The sequence below is a fragment of the Crocodylus siamensis genome, chromosome 1 (genome assembly GCF_052110815.1).
Source record: "Crocodylus siamensis isolate JL-2025a chromosome 1, ASM5211081v1, whole genome shotgun sequence".
In the NCBI taxonomy this organism is placed as follows: Eukaryota; Metazoa; Chordata; order Crocodylia; family Crocodylidae; genus Crocodylus; species Crocodylus siamensis.
The window spans coordinates 299400181-299417586 of record NC_143395.1 but is presented as its reverse complement, the minus strand read 5'-3'; the positions used below and the strand labels follow the sequence as shown (position 1 = coordinate 299417586).

The window sequence follows — 17406 nt, the reverse complement described above, 5'->3', positions numbered from 1 at the left end:
ATATAGAAGATCCACTACCCCTCAAGGCTGTTTCTCATAAAGTAACTTGAATAGGGTAAAACATGTCAATGACTGGGGAGGGCCTTCCAAATATCAGACAGCAGACAAAAGTAACAACTTGTCCTAACTACAGGGTTCCTCACAATGGTGGCACTTGGAAGTCTTTGAATATCTGCCAAGACCTCACAATCCAATTCTCCCTCCAAAATTTATTTTTGGAGGCAAATTGTTTTAACCAGGTTGGATACTTGATGGCAGTGGACCTACTCAATATCTTACCTGATGGTAGTAATATGACAGAACTACTCCAGAGTCACTAACTCTGGTGGTTCCTTGGAAACTGGCAACAGAAATCAGTGGCAATTAATAGCTATGGTAAGCTGAGTCTTTAGTAGGGGCTGCGAGAGTACCACTGAGCAGGGAAGGCTGGGGCATTGCAGAAGGAACTGGTGGCCCACAATGGGTTGCAATGGGTTGCAAGCAACCTTTTGTTGTTCTTAGATGTAAGACAAACTGCTGCTCCTCCTCACACTGCTCTTTTGTAACCAGTGCTGCTGGTATTGTAAATGCTGCTACAGCTGCTGCTGTAGCTGCTGCCACTGCTACAGCTGCAGTTTACCCAGACACTTTAGTGGGGCTTCAGGATTTTTCCAGATAGTGACTAATTTATGCTTGCATTCTCCAGCTTGAGTAACAAGAGTTGGATACTCTCTAGTTCTGTTTACAGATAATTTTTAGCCAGAATTATTTTTGGATAGAAAGAACTATAGTCCAAAATCAATACCCTTTTGCTCTTTTGACTCCAGGAAAAGGAAGAAATAATTACTCTTCCCCACCAGCAAAATCCCAATGCCAGTGTCAGCCTAGTTATTTCAGCAGCATAGACATGCACATTACAGACAGACTGTTTGCTTGCCTGCCTTCTCCCTCCCTGGGAGTTCTTAAACCTTCTGACTGGATCCCCAAGCAAACTAGTAGATCCTTATGACCTGACAATAGGTTGGCTCATGGAAATGTTCCGGCAAGCGGAACATATACACAGGTAAGCAACAGGGGCCAGGGCAATGCTGAGAGTAGGGGGCCAGTGCAGACATCTACAGGAGGCCTCAAATGCCTCTACACAAACGCTCACAGTACAGGAAACAAGCAGGAGGAACTTACCGTCCTGCTAGCTGACACCAACCCAGACATAGTGGGTTTCACTGAAATGTGGTGGGACCCAATGCACGACTGGGCGGTGAATATCAAGGGCTATAGGCTATACAGGAGGGACAGGACAGGGAGGAAAGGTGGGGGTGTGGTGCTCTACATTAAGGAGGAATATACATCCTCATCAAATAGCACTGAGTCAGAGGAGGGGCACACTGAAGTGCTCTGGGATAGAATACAAGGAAGCAGAGGGGAAAGAGACTTAACGGTGGGGGTCTGCTACAGACCACCCAACCAAAGGGAAGAGCTAAACCAGGAATTCTTAAGTCAGCTCACGGAGGTAGTTAGGTCAAAGGATGTGGTCATCATGGGTGACCTGAACTTTCCAGACATCTGCTGGGAAGAGCAATCAGCCAGGTCTGACCACTCAAGTAGGTTCCTAGCCCAAATGCAGGACCTCCATCTAACCCAGGAGGTGCACAGCCCCACCGGGGAGATACCTTGTTGGACCTGGTGCTGGCCCTGGGTAATGACCTGGTGAGGGGGCTGTGGGTGCTTGACCACCTGGGTGACAGCAATCATCGCCTGCTGGAATTCACCATCCAGCGCGAGGTGGCAAAGGCCTACAGAAAGGCAGCAGCCCCAGATTTCAGGAGGGCAAACTTCAATGAGCTAAGGAGAATAGTCGGGGAAGCACAGAGGTCCTGGAGGAGAGGGGAGCCAGGTGTCCAAGAAGAGTGGTCGCTCCTTAAGGAGACGATCCTCCAAGCTCAACGGGAGGTAATCACAACATGGATCAAAGGGGGCAGGAGGGCGCAAAAGCCCCCATGGCTCACCAAAAGCATCTGGGAATGTCTCCTAGCTAAAAGGGAGGTGTACACCCAATGGAAGGGAGGGGCCATCACCAGGGAGGATTATACTGTGGTTCCTCAGGGCTGCGGGGGGGTGGTCAGGAAGACCAAGGCAGAGATGGAACTGGGACTAGTTTCCCAGATCAAGGACAACAAGAAGTCCTTTTTTAAATACATAAGGGGCAGAAAGAAGGTACCGGGTAACTTGAGGCCCCTGCAAGACACGCTGGGAAATTTGGTCGTCACACCAGACGACAAAGCTAACCTATTTAAAGACTTCTTTGCCTCCATTTTCCTGAGCAGGGACTGGATCAGCACCCCCACTGGGCCCCTTGGGGTGCCAGGGGAGGCGCACCTAGGCCAAGGGTCAGTGAGGATCTAGTCAGGGAACTTCTGGAGGAACTGGATGTATTTAAATCAGCTGGTCCGGATGATCTCCACTCCAGAGTGCTGAGAGAATTAGCTGAGGTCATTGCAGGACTCCTGGCATGGCTGTACGAGAGCTTGCGGTGCTCTGGTGTGGTGGCAGAGGACTGGAAGAGGGCCAATGTGGTTCCCATCTTCAAAAAAGGAAAGAAGGGGGACCCAGAAAACTATAGGCCAGTTAGTCTTACTTCGGTTCTGGAGAAGCTTTTTGAGAGAATTATTCTGGCACATGTCCATGAGGGGCCAGCAAGGGAGATTATGCTTAGGGGCAACCACAGGTTCATTAGCAGCAGGTCCTGTCAGACCAACCTGGTGGCCTTCTACAGCCGGGTCACCAAATCCTTAGCTGCAGAGATAGCAGTGGACATAGTCATTCTGGACTTTAGGAAGGCCTTTGACATTGTCTCTCACCCCGTTCTCATTAAAAACCTGGGGGACTGTGGTGTCGACACCTACACAGTCAAATGGGTCTCCAACTGCCTGGAGGGCCACACACAGAGAGTGGTGGTGGATGGGTCATTTTTGACCTGGAGGGATGTGGGCAGTGGGGTCCCCAGGGCTCAGTCCTTAGGCCCGCACTGTTCAACATCTTCATCATTGACTTGGACGAGGGGGTAAAAAGCACCCTGTTCAAATTTGCTGATGACACTAAGATGTGGGGGGATGTGGGCATGCTAGATGGAAGGAATAGGCTACAGTTGGACCTAGACAGGTTACAGGGGAGGGCAGATAAGACTAGGATGGGATTCAACACTGACAAATGCAAGGTGCTGCACTTGGGGAGGAAGAACCAGCACCATACCTACAGGCTGGGGAACTCCCTTCCCATCAGTGCAGAGGCAGAAAAGGACCTTGGAGTCATCACTGATGCCAAGATGAGCATGGGCCGGCAGTGTGGGGATGCAGTCAGGAAGGCCAACAGTACCTTGTCATGCATCCACAGATGTATCTCAAGCAGGTCCAAGGAGGTGATCCTCCCCCTCTACAGGCCGCAGTTGGAGTATGTTGTCCAGTTCTGGGTGCTGCACTTCAAGAGGGATGTGGACAGCATGGAGAGGGTCCAGAGGAGGGCCACTCACATGATCAGGGGGCAGCAGAGCAGGCCCTACGAGGAGAGGCTACAGAACCTGAACCTGTTCAGCCTCCACAAGAGAAGGCTGAGGGGGGGATGTAGTGGCCTGTAACAAACTGGTCAGAGGGGACCAGCAGGCGCTGGGGGAGTCCCTGTTCCCCCAAGCACTGCCAGGAGTGACTAGAAATAATAGTTACAAGCTGGCAGAGGGTAAATTCAGATTAGACATCAGGAGGCGCTATTTCACTGTCAGGGCGGCTAGGATCTGGAACCAACTTCCAAGAGAAGTGGTGCTGGCTTCTACCCCGAGGGACTTTAAGACAAGGCTAGACAATCACCTTGCAGGGGTCATTTGACCCCAGTACTTTTTCCTGCCATGGCAGGGGGTTGGACTTGATAATCTGCTCAGGTCCCTTCCGACCCTACTAACTATGAAACTATGAAAAGCAACAGGTCTAGCTGCACCCTGGGTCTCCCAAGCACCTTGCCCAAGAAAAATTCTTAACCAGAGATATGCTACAAGCAGCTGGGTTCCTGGAGCATCAGCAACACATGCAGGCAGCAGCAACTTCCAGTTGCTGATGGCATGATGCACAGCTGTTATTTTTGCACAAGGGCAGCTGTTATTCTTGGTCCCTGACTGCCCTGCCTTAGTTACACTACTGCTCTTGAGCACTGAAATTACTTAAATCACATGAGTCAATGGAATTGCTCATACTCAAAAATACACACAGCAGGGCCACAGTATAGCATAGGTATATGATATGTGATACCAGTTATATATCATATACCAAATACGCTACACCAATTGCCAGCAATAGAATTACATGCATCTATATATTTATTGTAAATTAAGTTAAGAGCTACCATTGCACTATTTCAGTGTTTCAGGAAAACAGTTTTGATCTGAGTACTCAAGCACTTCATCCTGCTTAGAACTTCTTAGTATCTTCCTTCAGTGCTTGTATAAGATCTAGTTCAAAAGTCCCAAAATGAAAACTGCAATTATAGTTCTGATGAGAACTTCTTTACTTTCGCCGTTGGGCTTTGTGGAAATGTACATCTCTCTTCTCTGTTGCTCTTTTGACTGATTGTCTTGATGCTGCTGCTGCTGCTTCCTCCTCCTCATCTGACTCATATCGCCGCATTACTGCTGTACCAAATTGGGGTTTTGGCATTAAAGCTGGTCTTCTTATTGTGGCTGATCGATCCAACTTGCTTGAACTTCCTGTTTGAGCTGTAAAGTCTGATGGTTCAGCTCTTCTATTTAACTGTGCCATGGGAATTATTTCCTTATGCTGTTGCTTTGACTCAAGTGACCTCAGTCGGCGCTGGGAACTGAACATTGCAGAGACCACATGATCAGAGTCGCTGCCATGATCACCTGGACAGTAACACAAGACAGATTCATATTATAGAAAACATACAGCTATATTTTATTACTGGTGACAATTAAACAAGCCACATTCAGTGTTCCAGAGGATTATTTTAAAAAGCCTGCAGTTTGCAATATTACAAATGCAGCATTGAGTGCAACTCTTTAAAATAACATAAATAATATTACCATGATGGACAATTAAAAAAATAACCTACAGTTCTTTGAGGAAAACAAAATTATTTATGTTAACTAAAGCTTTGAATTCCTAAAGGATATACAATTATAACTGTAAAATTTATGAAACAGTTTTTCTGCATCTCCAGAATAGTAGGCAAAATAAACTGTATATGTTACCTGTAAAGACATCACTTCTTGCTTTTCGTCTAACTGGATGACTGGAGCCATGTGGCAAAGAGAAGTAATGCAAATGTTTGGTGCTAGCCTGTGTATAAAGAAAGAAAAAGTACATTTATCTGTTCAAGGCGGAGGCAGAAGTTCAACAGACAACATGTGCCAGAATGTTTCCTCTGAATAGGCAAAAGTCCTCCTCAGGAAATGGGGTGCAGTTCCCAAGGAACATGCTAGACTTAATTCAGTGGAAAAGCTAGGAGTTGGAGAGCAAGATTATTGCAAGAACAGCATTTATTAGGACAGTGCAAGTACAAGGCAGTGATGGGCTGCTTCTTGCTGCTTTTTCTCAATCACATGCCTTCCACACACTTGAAGTCACACTTACAGGCAAACAATTGGGACCAGTGTCTAGACCTTGGTCAATAGCAAGACTCCAACTGACTTAAAGAGCTGTGAATCAGGGCTTTGGAGTGTATGTTATATTTGCAAAAGGAATCAGAACTCATGGGTAGAGGTAATATCTTTTATTAGACCAACTAGATTTTTGCAAAAAATATTCTTTAATCTAGTTCGTCTAGTAAAAAATATCATCTCTAACATGAGTTCTGATTCCTTTTGCCTCTAGACCAATACAGCTACAACCTGGATACTTGTTATACTTGTATGCACTTGTGTACACACAGTGAGGATCTTGTCACATATTACCCTTAGGACAGATTTTATTTAGATTGTAGTAAGCATTACTACGTGTTAAAAAGTTTTCTGAACATGCACATGATAATGCTTACTATGATCTAAATCAGAGGTGTCAAAGATTCAGACAATGACCAAGATCTGACCCATGGAGCCACATCGTGTGGCTTCCACTGCTGGCTCTACACAGAGCCAAATTGAGACAACCCATTACCACCACCACCCCACCCCCCTGCACATGCTGGATCCAAAACCTATGATACCCACTTTGGGTGATCTGGGATGCGAGCCGCACAGAGTGCCTGCTCCCGCTGGTCTAGGGCAGGCACCACATGCAATGTGGGTCCCAGAGAGGGTGCCATGTGTGGCACAGTCCCAGACTGACCAGAGCAGAAACTGGATCTGGCATGCTATGGAGGAGCTCCATGTCCCAATCTAGCAAGAGTGAACACCATGTGCACGTAGTCCTGGACCAGCCAGAGTGAGCAATGTGGGCACTGGATCTAGTATACAGGGGGGTATAAAAAGCTAGCACTTTTAAGCACAGTTAACACATCTTAAAAGTAATGGACAACAAGGCTGTGAGTGTCCTGTCATTTACAATTTACACTGACATGTAAGTGACATTACATTACTTTTTGTAACATTACTGAATTTGGCCCTTGATTTCCATGTACTTCCATTTTCCTGAGCTCTGTGGGAAGTAGCCATTTTACTTATTGCACGTGCAAATTCATTAATGACAGGTTTTGTATTTACAGAGACTTGCAGATTTATATAGAGCTATGCAAATATTTCCATGTCCTGATCACACAAATAGTAGCTTGCATACAGGTACTGGTCTCCCCCAAGGTAGGCTGTGTCCTTTCCTTAAGCTCTGCCGTAGGCTGTTCTGGCGACGGATGAGGATTTCTTTGGCCTGTTTCTCACTTGTTTCAGTTCCCAGAGTGTATCTGTTATAGGATGGTGCCTGAAATAAAAGATGCATATGTTTAATTCTCTTCCCAATACACACTCAGAGCTTTAATTGGTTGAAACAGCACAATCTAGACAAGTGTCTGCCCCCGACTTACTGTCAAACCTTGCACCAGTTTTGTCTCCACTGTTTCATTTGCAGCACTCCAGTCCTGCCCTAATTGGAAGCCATAGGACTTATATTCTCACTGTGGGGCAAACCCTATGGGGCATACAGAAACCACTGATCTATACCATTCTTATCTCAATACAAGCACACCTAGGAACAAGCTACTGATTTTCCTAGAAGCAAAGGATTTCTTAATTCTGGGAAGCATTCAGGGGAGCAGTGAGCATGTACAAAAAGAGCAGCTGGCCCCCCTTTTCAGATCCTGCATCAACTAGACCTTAGCCAGACACAGAGATTGGAGCTATCTCTAGTACAAGCCTGCTTTATGCTAACATTTTCACCAGCCTGCTGTCAGAACAGCTCAGTATTTTGGGTCCTACCAACAAAACCTCCATTTACCAACAGGGTTACTTCTTGTTCCTGAGTGACAAAGAGCTTTCTTTTGATATATTTCTACCAGCAGAGGCCTGGTGTTGACACACATTTGCCTGTACTATTATAACCCTTCTTAAAAACCACACCAAGGCAGAATACTAACTTCCACCGTGACTGGTCTACTAGGACATTAGTATCACTGCATCAGTCTCCACATGTGTATCCCTTTACACCTGTTCAAAGTGAGTGCAAGGTAGGTAATAAACCCTGTTGCCTGATTCTCAGCTGGATTGTGGCTGCTTTGCCCCATGCTAGCAGTGCAAAGGAGTCTAAAAGCAGGCTTCAGTTTAATTTTTGCCCACTTTAAGGAGCTTTTACACCACCTGTGGCATCACTGTAGAAGACAATCAGGCCCTTTCAGTCTAATTTGACAGTTTCACACTCACAGTGCACAAGCATGAATGGCTGGAAAAGACAAAACAATAGACAGCAATAACATAACTTAAGGTAGGCAAGCAGGGTACCAGTCTCAGTTGCCCACTTAGTGAGGTCCCAGAATGGTGGACCCCCAGGGAACCTGTGCCAGGACAACAGCAGCAGGTCAGTACAGGGACACCCTGCTGCTACTGTAGAAGAAGCAATCAAGGCCAGTAGACTGTGCTACAGCAGCAGTGAGAGCCAGGGACACTTTTGAGCCCCTGGAGCAGGTAAGGCTCCTACACCATTCCTCTTCTCTTCATGCACTTAGCACCCTGTCCCTTCCAGCACTCAGCAGTACCCCTATCTGGTGGACAGAGAGATAGCTAGCCGTGTTAGCTTGAAGTTAGGCAGAAGGCAGTATGGCACCTTATACTGCCCCTGATCTCTGCAAATCCATTCATAGTATCTGATAAAGTAGGCTGTAGCCTATGAAAGTTCATGCATCTCTGAATGGGCTTATAAAGCGCCACCTGCCTCTGATGAAGTGTTAAGTTTACATCCTGCAAAAAGGGCAAAAGAGTTAAGAGAAAAACATCTCCTCATGGGAGAGCTGTTTGAGCAAATTCATTAATACTTGTAAAAAACTTTCAGGATTTCAGGTCTGATTTTAATTCCACATGAAGGAGTCTCAACCTGATTCAATTCAAGAGATCTCAGTGAACCTGTTTTAGTGTAGCAGGGTATTATTAAGCCTTCAAAGTGCAGAATAAAAGATAAGTATTAATATTAAAACCCTTATTGTCCAAAACAAGACATGGTTTTAAATACCATGCTACAGTGCATGAGCACACATTCCTTTAATCAACTTTGGACAAAAAGTTCTTTACAGAAATGTTCAGGATAGATGTACGGGGAACATGTTGCTAGGAATACAAAAAATTCCTGCCATAAGGATCATATGGGCTCTTGTGGAGTATTGAACAACATGGCTGTGGAGTATTGAATAATATTAGGAAAGTCTAGCTGATTAATAATGACAGATGTGCATAGCATAGACTTTTCCAACATAGTGTGCATTGCCTTAATTAGCTCAGTCTATCAGCATAATGTCAAGGTTACCCAAGTATTTGGGCTAACATACTCTGACATACAAGCATTCATTGGAATCCACTGGATTGCACTTTATTTATTATTAGGCAATTCTAAACAGAGGCTGCATCTAGATCAGATCTCACTACATTTTTACAGGATAGTCACATGCTGTTTTTGCAAAACAAATTCTTGTGGAGGCCCAGCCAGTCCTCATCTTACACAGAATTGGAAACAGGATGTGGGGAGTTGCTCTGCTGTCCTGCAGTGAGGGTAAAGTTTGTCTCTCACATAGCATAAACCCTGTAACCCGTATTCCTGTACATCCACTGGCACACCTTGTGCCTACAAAATAGCTCTGATTGCTCACAGCTGCCCACTGAGATTACAGTAATCTCTATTTCAAACCTTCTCTGTAAATGGCTTGCTTAGTAGAATAACTACAGCATTTGTACAGGTACCAGTATCCTGAACAACCATATCAGCTCCATCATCTCAGTTGCCATGGGAATTCCTTATACTCCTGCAGTCACAGGTCACAGCTTGTGTGTGACTAGAGGGAGAGGGCTTGGAAAGTTAAACCCTGGAATCTGTAATCATGCTTTGCAGTATCATAAAGGAAGCCATTCCTGAGTCTCTTGTAACTTTACAGCTGGGGAAGCCTGACCTCTAGAGCTTATTTCTAGATTTTCTTGCTCTGTTGCACTGTAAATTACATCTCACAGTGAAAAGTTAGAAGACAGACCTGGTTTCTTTTCTACGCAGAGTTGAATTTATAGCTGGTGTAACACAGCAGTCCCACTGAAATCCAGCTGAGGAGCTGGCCCCATATATTGCACTGATATTGTTCTGTGGCTCAGCTAAGGATAACCATATCAATGCTGCTCCTACCATTGGCTGTTGCTATGATATGAGGAAGGGCAAACATGATCTTTTGATCTACAAATACAGGACAATATTAGTCAAATTGCTTACACACCCTTTGTCTCACTTGGTACAGATTATGTGCAAGCATATCCCGCATGGACTCCACCTCTTCAGGGGAAAGCCTATGCACTCTCCGATTTCTGTAGCTCCTGCAAGCAGAATGGAACACAGATTTTAAAAGATCAAATATTTTCACTAAAAGTATTATGTTCCAATGTTTAAAGCACCATATATGTGAAGAGTACTTTACAGAGCCACACTGCTAAGGAATCACCAGGATCTGAAAGAGAAAAAAACTCTGAGCTTGTTTATACTGTACATGCATTTTCAGAGGGGGGAAAATATTCTCATGTTGTGAAGTTGTTAGCCCTAAGTTGCCATACAGTTTGCAAAGTTTAACACGAAAGGTCACATTTTCCCCATAGTAAAGTCTTGGAAGATTTTCTAAATCAGAGATTTGGGAGTGACATGGAGCATCACAAAATATTCGTATCTGATTCTTTTTATCTCTCTCTGCAAGAGAAATGTATTCCCATTCCCTGGGACCATCCATTTTGCAGGTACCTAATGATTTTATTTCCATTGTGCTGATGCAAAGGGAGAGGACCATCAAGCTTGTACTCAGAAAGGACAAGAAGGTGAAAAGAGACCCAGAAAAGAGTCCCAGAGAAGGAAAGGTTACTATACAAATTCTGTAGGAATTCTGGCTTTTAGGACTAGGGAATGTATAGAGCTATATTGTAAGAGGGAGATACAGTGCCTGCTCTCAATTCAAACTTCAAGAAGGTGCTTAAATTATCATTCTTCCAATTTTACCAACTAGTGCAAGCCAGTACCCAACTTTTTTGTTGAGGAAACATCAGGTGTTGGTTGATAGGAAACAGAAACTGAATTTGCTAGATTAGTCAAACTCTGCTGTTTGGACATAAACCCAGGAGAAGGAAAAATAGATAGAAAATAAAGGGCTGTGATCATCCTGGATGAACAATAATGAAATTTCATATAATTTCTCTGATTTTTCTTTTCTTTTATCTTGTTCTCTCTCTTTTCTCATCCTTTCTTTTATATTGACCTCTCTTGTCTTCAAAGCAGAAAAAAGTCTGGATCTAAAGGTGTAGAGATAGGTAATGGGTTCAGGTAATGGGTTCAAACTCAAATACTTCCAAACTTCAACTTCAAAAGTGTTTAAGATCCTCAGTGTTGGCCTTGGCCTATCGCAAGAAAATAATCTTGTGATCAATTCTTGTGCGTGCGCGCTGATTAAACCTATGTCATGTGTGCTAAACGTCAAGTCTGAAAAGTTAAAAGATAGCCATATACAATTCCAATGTTAAATAGCCACATTGTATAGAGGTTAAAAATGTACATGGACTAGTTTAATATATATTAGGCCTGTGTGAAGTAGCTAGTATTCTCTTCGGATTCAGATTCGCCCAGTTCGGGGGACAGTGATTTGTTTCAATGATTCAAATCACTGTCCCAAATTGAATCGGCCAAATCTCTGAATCAAACAGGCCCCACCCCTGCCTACTCTCTCAGCCCAGTCAATGGCTGCCCTGCCTGGCCACAGCCTCCAGACTCTTTAAAAAAAAAAGCCCTCACTCAACAGCTGCTGCCAGGCAAGGGGGAGAGGGGGAACAATCCCCACTGCTCCCCAGTGACCCATGCTGCATGGGGGGACTCTGTCATGAGCCCCCATTCCCTGCCCACTCTCCCAGCCCCAGCGTCCCAGCTCTTTAAAAAAAAAAAAAGCCCCCACTCACTGGATGCTGCCAGGCATGGGAGCCATCCCTGCTGCACCCCCTGCTCCACACCCATTCTCCCAGCCTCTCCCCCAACCCCATGGCTGCTCCCCCGGCCTCAGTGTCCCAGCTCTTTAAAAAAAAATGTCCCACATTCACCAGCTTCTGCCATGTGGGGAGGTGATCCCCACTGCTCCCCACTGTCTCATGCTGCATGGGGATTTCTGCCATGAGCCCCCAGAAGCCCTGACAGCCACTGCAGATTCTGGTGAGTGCGGGGCTTTTTTTTTTCTTAAAGAGCCAGGAGCTGGGGCTGGGCAGGGCAGCTGTTGATGGGGCTGGGAAAGCAGGTGGGGGTTGGGGATGCTCAGGGGTGCTGGGGGAGTAGGCAGGGGATAGGGCCTGGAAGGGGTCCCCCCATGGTCCCCTCCCCCCTCCTCCAGCCCTGCCCCCCTACTTACCAGCACGGAGTCCATGTCCAGCTCTCTGCAGTGGTGAGTGAGGACTGCTCAAATTTCCAAAGCTCTCCAACACCTTTCCAAATCGATTCAGAGAGCTTCGAAGTGATTCAGACCTTTTTATTGGTCTTCTGATTCAATCCAGATTAGGAAATTCAGCCACCAAATTGGGCCGTATGTCCTCTGAATTGAATCAGCACTTGAAGCTTCGCACAGCCCTAATACATGTATGTTACATTTAGGCTGAAAGGTGACACTACAGAATACCCAATAACCCAGTAGTCAGTGTGGAGCTTCAGCCTCACATCCCACCTCTGAATTAGGCAGAGCAAGACACTTGGGTCCAATAAATGTCTGTCCCAATGAATGATAGAGACTCTGAATAAATAAAGCAGAGTAGCAACTTGAACTTATATCTTCCTCCTGAGAGGCAAGTGTCTGATCACTGGGCTATCAGTGAGACAGAGCAGGAGAGAATGTCTCTTTTCTGGTTTGAAATTCTAGCCTGGATCCAACCAGTCTTTCCTAACAAAAGTTTTATTGAAACTGCAATATTCCATCCAAAAGTGTTAAGGAACAGGCATTTTCCAACAAAAACAGTTTCCTTTAATTTGTAATTACTGCTGCTTATGTTTTCTGAAGTACCAGCTTTTGAAGTCCCTATGGACCATTGACCAAAAGCCCACTGACCACCAGAGGTCCATGAAAAAAATCTAATAAATTCTTCCTTACACAACACTTTCCCTTCATGGTTGACACAAACATCAGGCCATTCACCTCTTGACCCATGGATCCTCAAGCGTGCAGTGCACCTGCTGAGATTTTCTCTCCCACAGAATTGGGAAAAAGGTAGAAGAAAGTAGGCAGTACCAAAGAAACACCATGCCTCCCCCCAGTTTCCCAACTCCAGATCTGCCCCCTCCACAAGCAAATGGAGGAGGAACTGTAGGTGCAAAACCATCTCAGTGCTTATCACTTAGGTGACTCAAATAAAATTCCCCTAGTTTCAAAAGAGCTTGATACAGCAATAGAACAAACAATGCAAAGGTAATCTGCAGAGTTCTAAAACACAAATAAAAAGTGAACATTCTTTTCATGGGATTAGCCATTAACCTACCAGGTTGATAACAATGAGCATAACAACTGAGTTACTTTTTCAGTTCATTGAGTGCTCCCTTTAATTTATATTTCACAATATAGGATAATTTCAAAAGCCTGTTTTTAAATTAAACAAGTTCAGTATATTACCCAAGCCCCAGTGGCCTAATGGATAAGGCACTGGCCTCCTAAGCCAGGGATTGTGGGTTCAAGTCCCATCTGGGGTAGCATAGGTTTTCTTTGTGATGGTGAAATGATCCAGTTCCCTATTCAGGGGAGGGTAACTAGCACAGTGCAAATGCAGGCAATTCCACTGCACAGGAGGGTGGGAAAAAGGGTCCAAAAAAACCTTCATGGCTGAGTGTAGCTATTCAGGTTGGCCTGGTGGTGGGGGCAGGGACAAAGGACACTTCCTTGACCTGAGCTTGTAGGGATTGGAGCTTAGATTAACTTCTGGGATTAAGGATAACAAAAAGTCCTTCAAGTATATAGGTAGCAAGAAGTCTCAGGGTAACATTAGACCCCTACAGGGTGGGGGCAGCACAGTTGATGACAGACATGCGAGAGAAGGCAGAACTCTTTAACAAGTTCTTTGGCTCTGTGTTCCTGTCTGACAATGGGGTGCTCTCAGGTAATAGTGTAAAGAGACCCAGGAAGGATGCGAGTCCCCTGACTGTTAGTTCAGACCTAGTTAAGGATTACCTGGAGGGCTTAGATGTGTCCAAGTCAGTGGGCCTGGATGACCTTCATTCGCGGGGGCTGAGGGAATTGGCTGGTGTCATTGCAGAGCCATTGGCATAGCTGTTCAAGGACTCCTGGTGCTCGGGCCAAGTCCCTGAGGACTGGAAAAGGGCCAATGTGGTCCCTATTTTCAAGAAGGGGAGGAAGGAAGAGCCTGGCAACTACAGGCCAATCAGCTTCATTTCTATTCTGGGGAAGGTCTTTGAAAAAATTATCAAGGGCCACATTTGTGAGAGCCCTGTAGGGGAAGTGATGTTGAGGGGTAACCAACACGGGTTTGTGCCAGGCCGGTCCTGCCTGACTAACCTGGTGTCTTTCTATGTCCAGGTAACAAAAAGCTTAGATGTGAAGGAGGAAGTCGATGTCATCTTCTTGGACTTCCAGAAAGCCTTCAACACAGTGTCCCACCCAATTCTGGTGGGCAAGCTGAGGGGCTGCGGCATTGACAAGCGCACAGTCACATGGGTAGCAAACTGGCTCCAGGGGTGTACCCAGAGGGTGGTGGTGGATAGGTCGGTGTCAACCTGGCAGGGTATGGGCAGCAGAGTCCCCCAGGGCTCAGTCCTTGGGCCGCTGCTGTTCAACATCTTCATTAGCGACCTGGACGTGGGTATAGAAAGCATCCTGTTCAAGTCAGCTGAAGACACCAAGCTCTGGGGTAAAGTGAATACACCAGCAGGCAGGGACTGCATTCAGGCAGACCTGGATAGGTTAGAGAAGTAGGCGGACCTGAACAGGATGCAGTTCAACAAGGACAAGTGCAGAGTGCTGCACCTGGGGAGAGAGAACCAGCATTATGGAACCAGGTTAGGGGCTGATCTTCTCAGCAGCACAGAGGCAGAGAGAGATCTAGGAGTCATAATTGACTCCAGGATGAATATGAGTCACCAATGCAACAAAGCAATAGGCAGAGCCAACTGCTCCCTGTCATGCATCAACAGGGGCATCACTAACAGGTCCAGAGAGGTCTTGTTCCCCCTCTATGCGGTACTGTGTCCAGTTCTGGGCGCTGCACTTCAAGAGGGACGTGGAGAACCTGGAGAGGGTCCAGAGGAGGGCCACTCATATGGCCAGCCCTGTGAGAAGAGGCTGAGGGACCTGAATCTCTTCAGTCTCCGCAAGAGGAGACTGAGGGGGGATCTTGTGGCTGCCTACAACCTTAACAGGGGCCACCAGCAGAGACTCAGGGAAAGTCTGTTCACCAGGGCCCCCCTTGGGTCACCAGGAACAATGGCCACAAGCTGAGGGAGGATAGGTTTAGGTTAGATTTTAGGAAGAACTACTTCACTGTAAGGGTGGCCAGAGCCTGGAATAGGCTTCCCAGAGAGGTGGTGCTCTCACCTTCCCTGGAAATCTTCAAGAGGAGACTGGATAGGCACCTGGCTGGAGTCTTCTGACCCCTCCCACCCTCAGTGCTCATTCCTGCCCATGGCAGGGGGTCAGATTCGATGATCTGTCTAAGTCCCTTCCAACTCATTGATTCTATAATTCTATAAAATTATCTTTATTGAAATTTTCTCGCTGATCATTATTATTGCAGCTTCCTGCACAGGTGCTTTATTGGAAAAATCATTATTGAGTTGGTAACATCGCTAAGTACATACAGTCAAAAATTCTGAGGCTCAATTGATTCAGTTTTGGCAGATTAGTCTAAGCTGGATAGATTGGGCCAATCAGCAAATGAACAGGCATTCACTTTTGATTCCAGAAACACAGCCACATGCTTGCAGTAGCACAGGCCAGAAGCTGGGGTCACTAGAGCATGCCTCCCTGTTTGGCTGGAGCAGACAGCTTGGGCCAAGGCTAGCCTGCCCACCCTCAGAGGAGAGGTTTGTGGGGAAGGTGCAAAGCATCCTGGGATGCTGGGGGACTGTGAGTTAACTTGAATCTGGAGGGGATCTGGTATGGAAGTTCAATAAACCACTTTAAACTAAATCAGTTAAGTCCGATACTATATCTATCCAGGTTTATCTTAAATGGGTTTTAGTCATTTTGAAAACTGTTTCTGCATACTGAACTTCTGTTGTGCTACAGATTTGAACCGATTTCTGATCACTTATACCAGTTTATGTGTAACTTCTGTCCCTAGCCTAAGTCACTCAGAAATGCATACGCTTTCATAGGCAACAGCCTACTTCATTAGATCCTATGAAACAGGCTGTTGCCTTAAAAAGTTATGCATCTCTGATATACAACAACTGGGTATATCTCTCTGTTGGCAAAAACAAACTAGTCTGATCATGAACAAATCTGATATACTGTCTATACTTGTTCCTAAAAAACAGAGCTAGTTGACAGAAGTCCTAAAAAAAAATCTTATCCCTTTTTTTTTCCATTTCTGCCAGATATTGAGCTTTCTGAATCTATCCAGTTGTACAAGTAGAATTTAACTAGGATAGCTCCTTCCTAGGAATCCTTAGGAATTAAAGTATCTCCCTGATTCTGAGACCTTATACATTAATAAAAACTCCCCTTAACTTAAAGTTAAAACAATGTGGAACCAGCATCAAGTCCTTCTTCTCCTTCGATTGAGTACCTTTAATGTTCATTTCCTAAAATACAGCCATGCAAATATGATGCCTACTGTATCTACTTGCCTGGGCTTTATTCTCTGAAAACTTTATTTCTAATTCTTATATTCTCCAAAGCCATTATAACTAAGTGCTCTATTTTAATTCAAATATAGAGCCTTTGTTACACAGTCAATGGGTAATTTTTTCCAAACCACTTTGCAAATACCTAATGCATATTCTGCACTCACCAGAATCCCATTCATGTGAATGGAAGTTATGAGTTTGGAACGAATTCAGAACAGATCTGCTCTGTTTATCAAAAAAGATTTCTTGCTCGTTTCTCTAAATTGTGAGGACCCTTGATAGCAATGATGTGCCTGTTAAGCTGATCAGGAATGCTGGTGAAAAAGGGGTAAAGTTATCAGGGCCTTGAAAATGTGGCTTTATAGTAAATACCTCAGAGTTACATTCTAAATCCCCATTTTCAGGGATTTTTAAAGTGTGGCCAGAATTTGCTACATGACTCACATTAAACAGTGCCTTACCTTACAAGCTGTCCTTGAAGTTAATGAAACTATTCATATAGGGCTAGATTCTGATACTTTTACATTCTGTAGCCTTGTACTGCATAAGAAAACATTGATGGCTCAAGAACTAGGAGAATTACTTAGTGAGAGCAAAGGTATCTGAACTTGTGTACAACAAGATTCTATTCTACCTGGTTAAACCTGACAAACTTGGGCCCATTATGTAAATGATTTATTTAGAATATATTTCAATCTACATTATCAGTTCAGGAGTAAATTGAAAAAATTATATGAAATCAGTTGGGTTTTTTTAATGAAAAAATAATATTGTCTGCTTGTCAAAGATTCAGTTCAGATTTCTTATTTATACTTTCCAAATTCAACTGCAAATATTTCTGATACATAACAAAAGTAGAATTTGAAGAGAACCTAACCATTTTAATGCCATACACTCACCAACTGTGACTTAGAAAGAAATTGCCTAGGCTTAATTACACAGTAAACATAGGAAT

General features: G+C 44.9%; 1 protein-coding gene and 1 non-coding gene across 3 annotated transcripts in view; one reads left to right on the top strand and one right to left on the bottom strand.

Annotated features, from left to right (window-relative positions):
• Positions 1-4332: 4332 nt before the first annotated feature.
• Positions 4333-17406, bottom strand: part of SLC9A4 (solute carrier family 9 member A4) — a 39035-nt gene continuing 25961 nt past the window's right edge. For both annotated transcript variants that reach the window (XM_090020762.1, XM_090020770.1), the window contains exons 9-12: positions 9868-9964; positions 6753-6890; positions 5231-5318; positions 4333-4882 (exon numbers count right to left, since the gene is read on the bottom strand). In XM_090020762.1, coding sequence (XP_089876888.1) covers positions 4527-4882; positions 5231-5318; positions 6753-6890; positions 9868-9964 — 679 coding nt within the window. In that variant the 3' untranslated portion in view covers positions 4333-4526. The remainder of the gene's footprint in view (positions 4883-5230; positions 5319-6752; positions 6891-9867; positions 9965-17406) is intronic.
• TRNAR-CCU (transfer RNA arginine (anticodon CCU)) lies at positions 13268-13340 on the top strand. Its single transcript has one exon. It is a non-coding gene; the product is annotated as a tRNA-Arg (tRNA).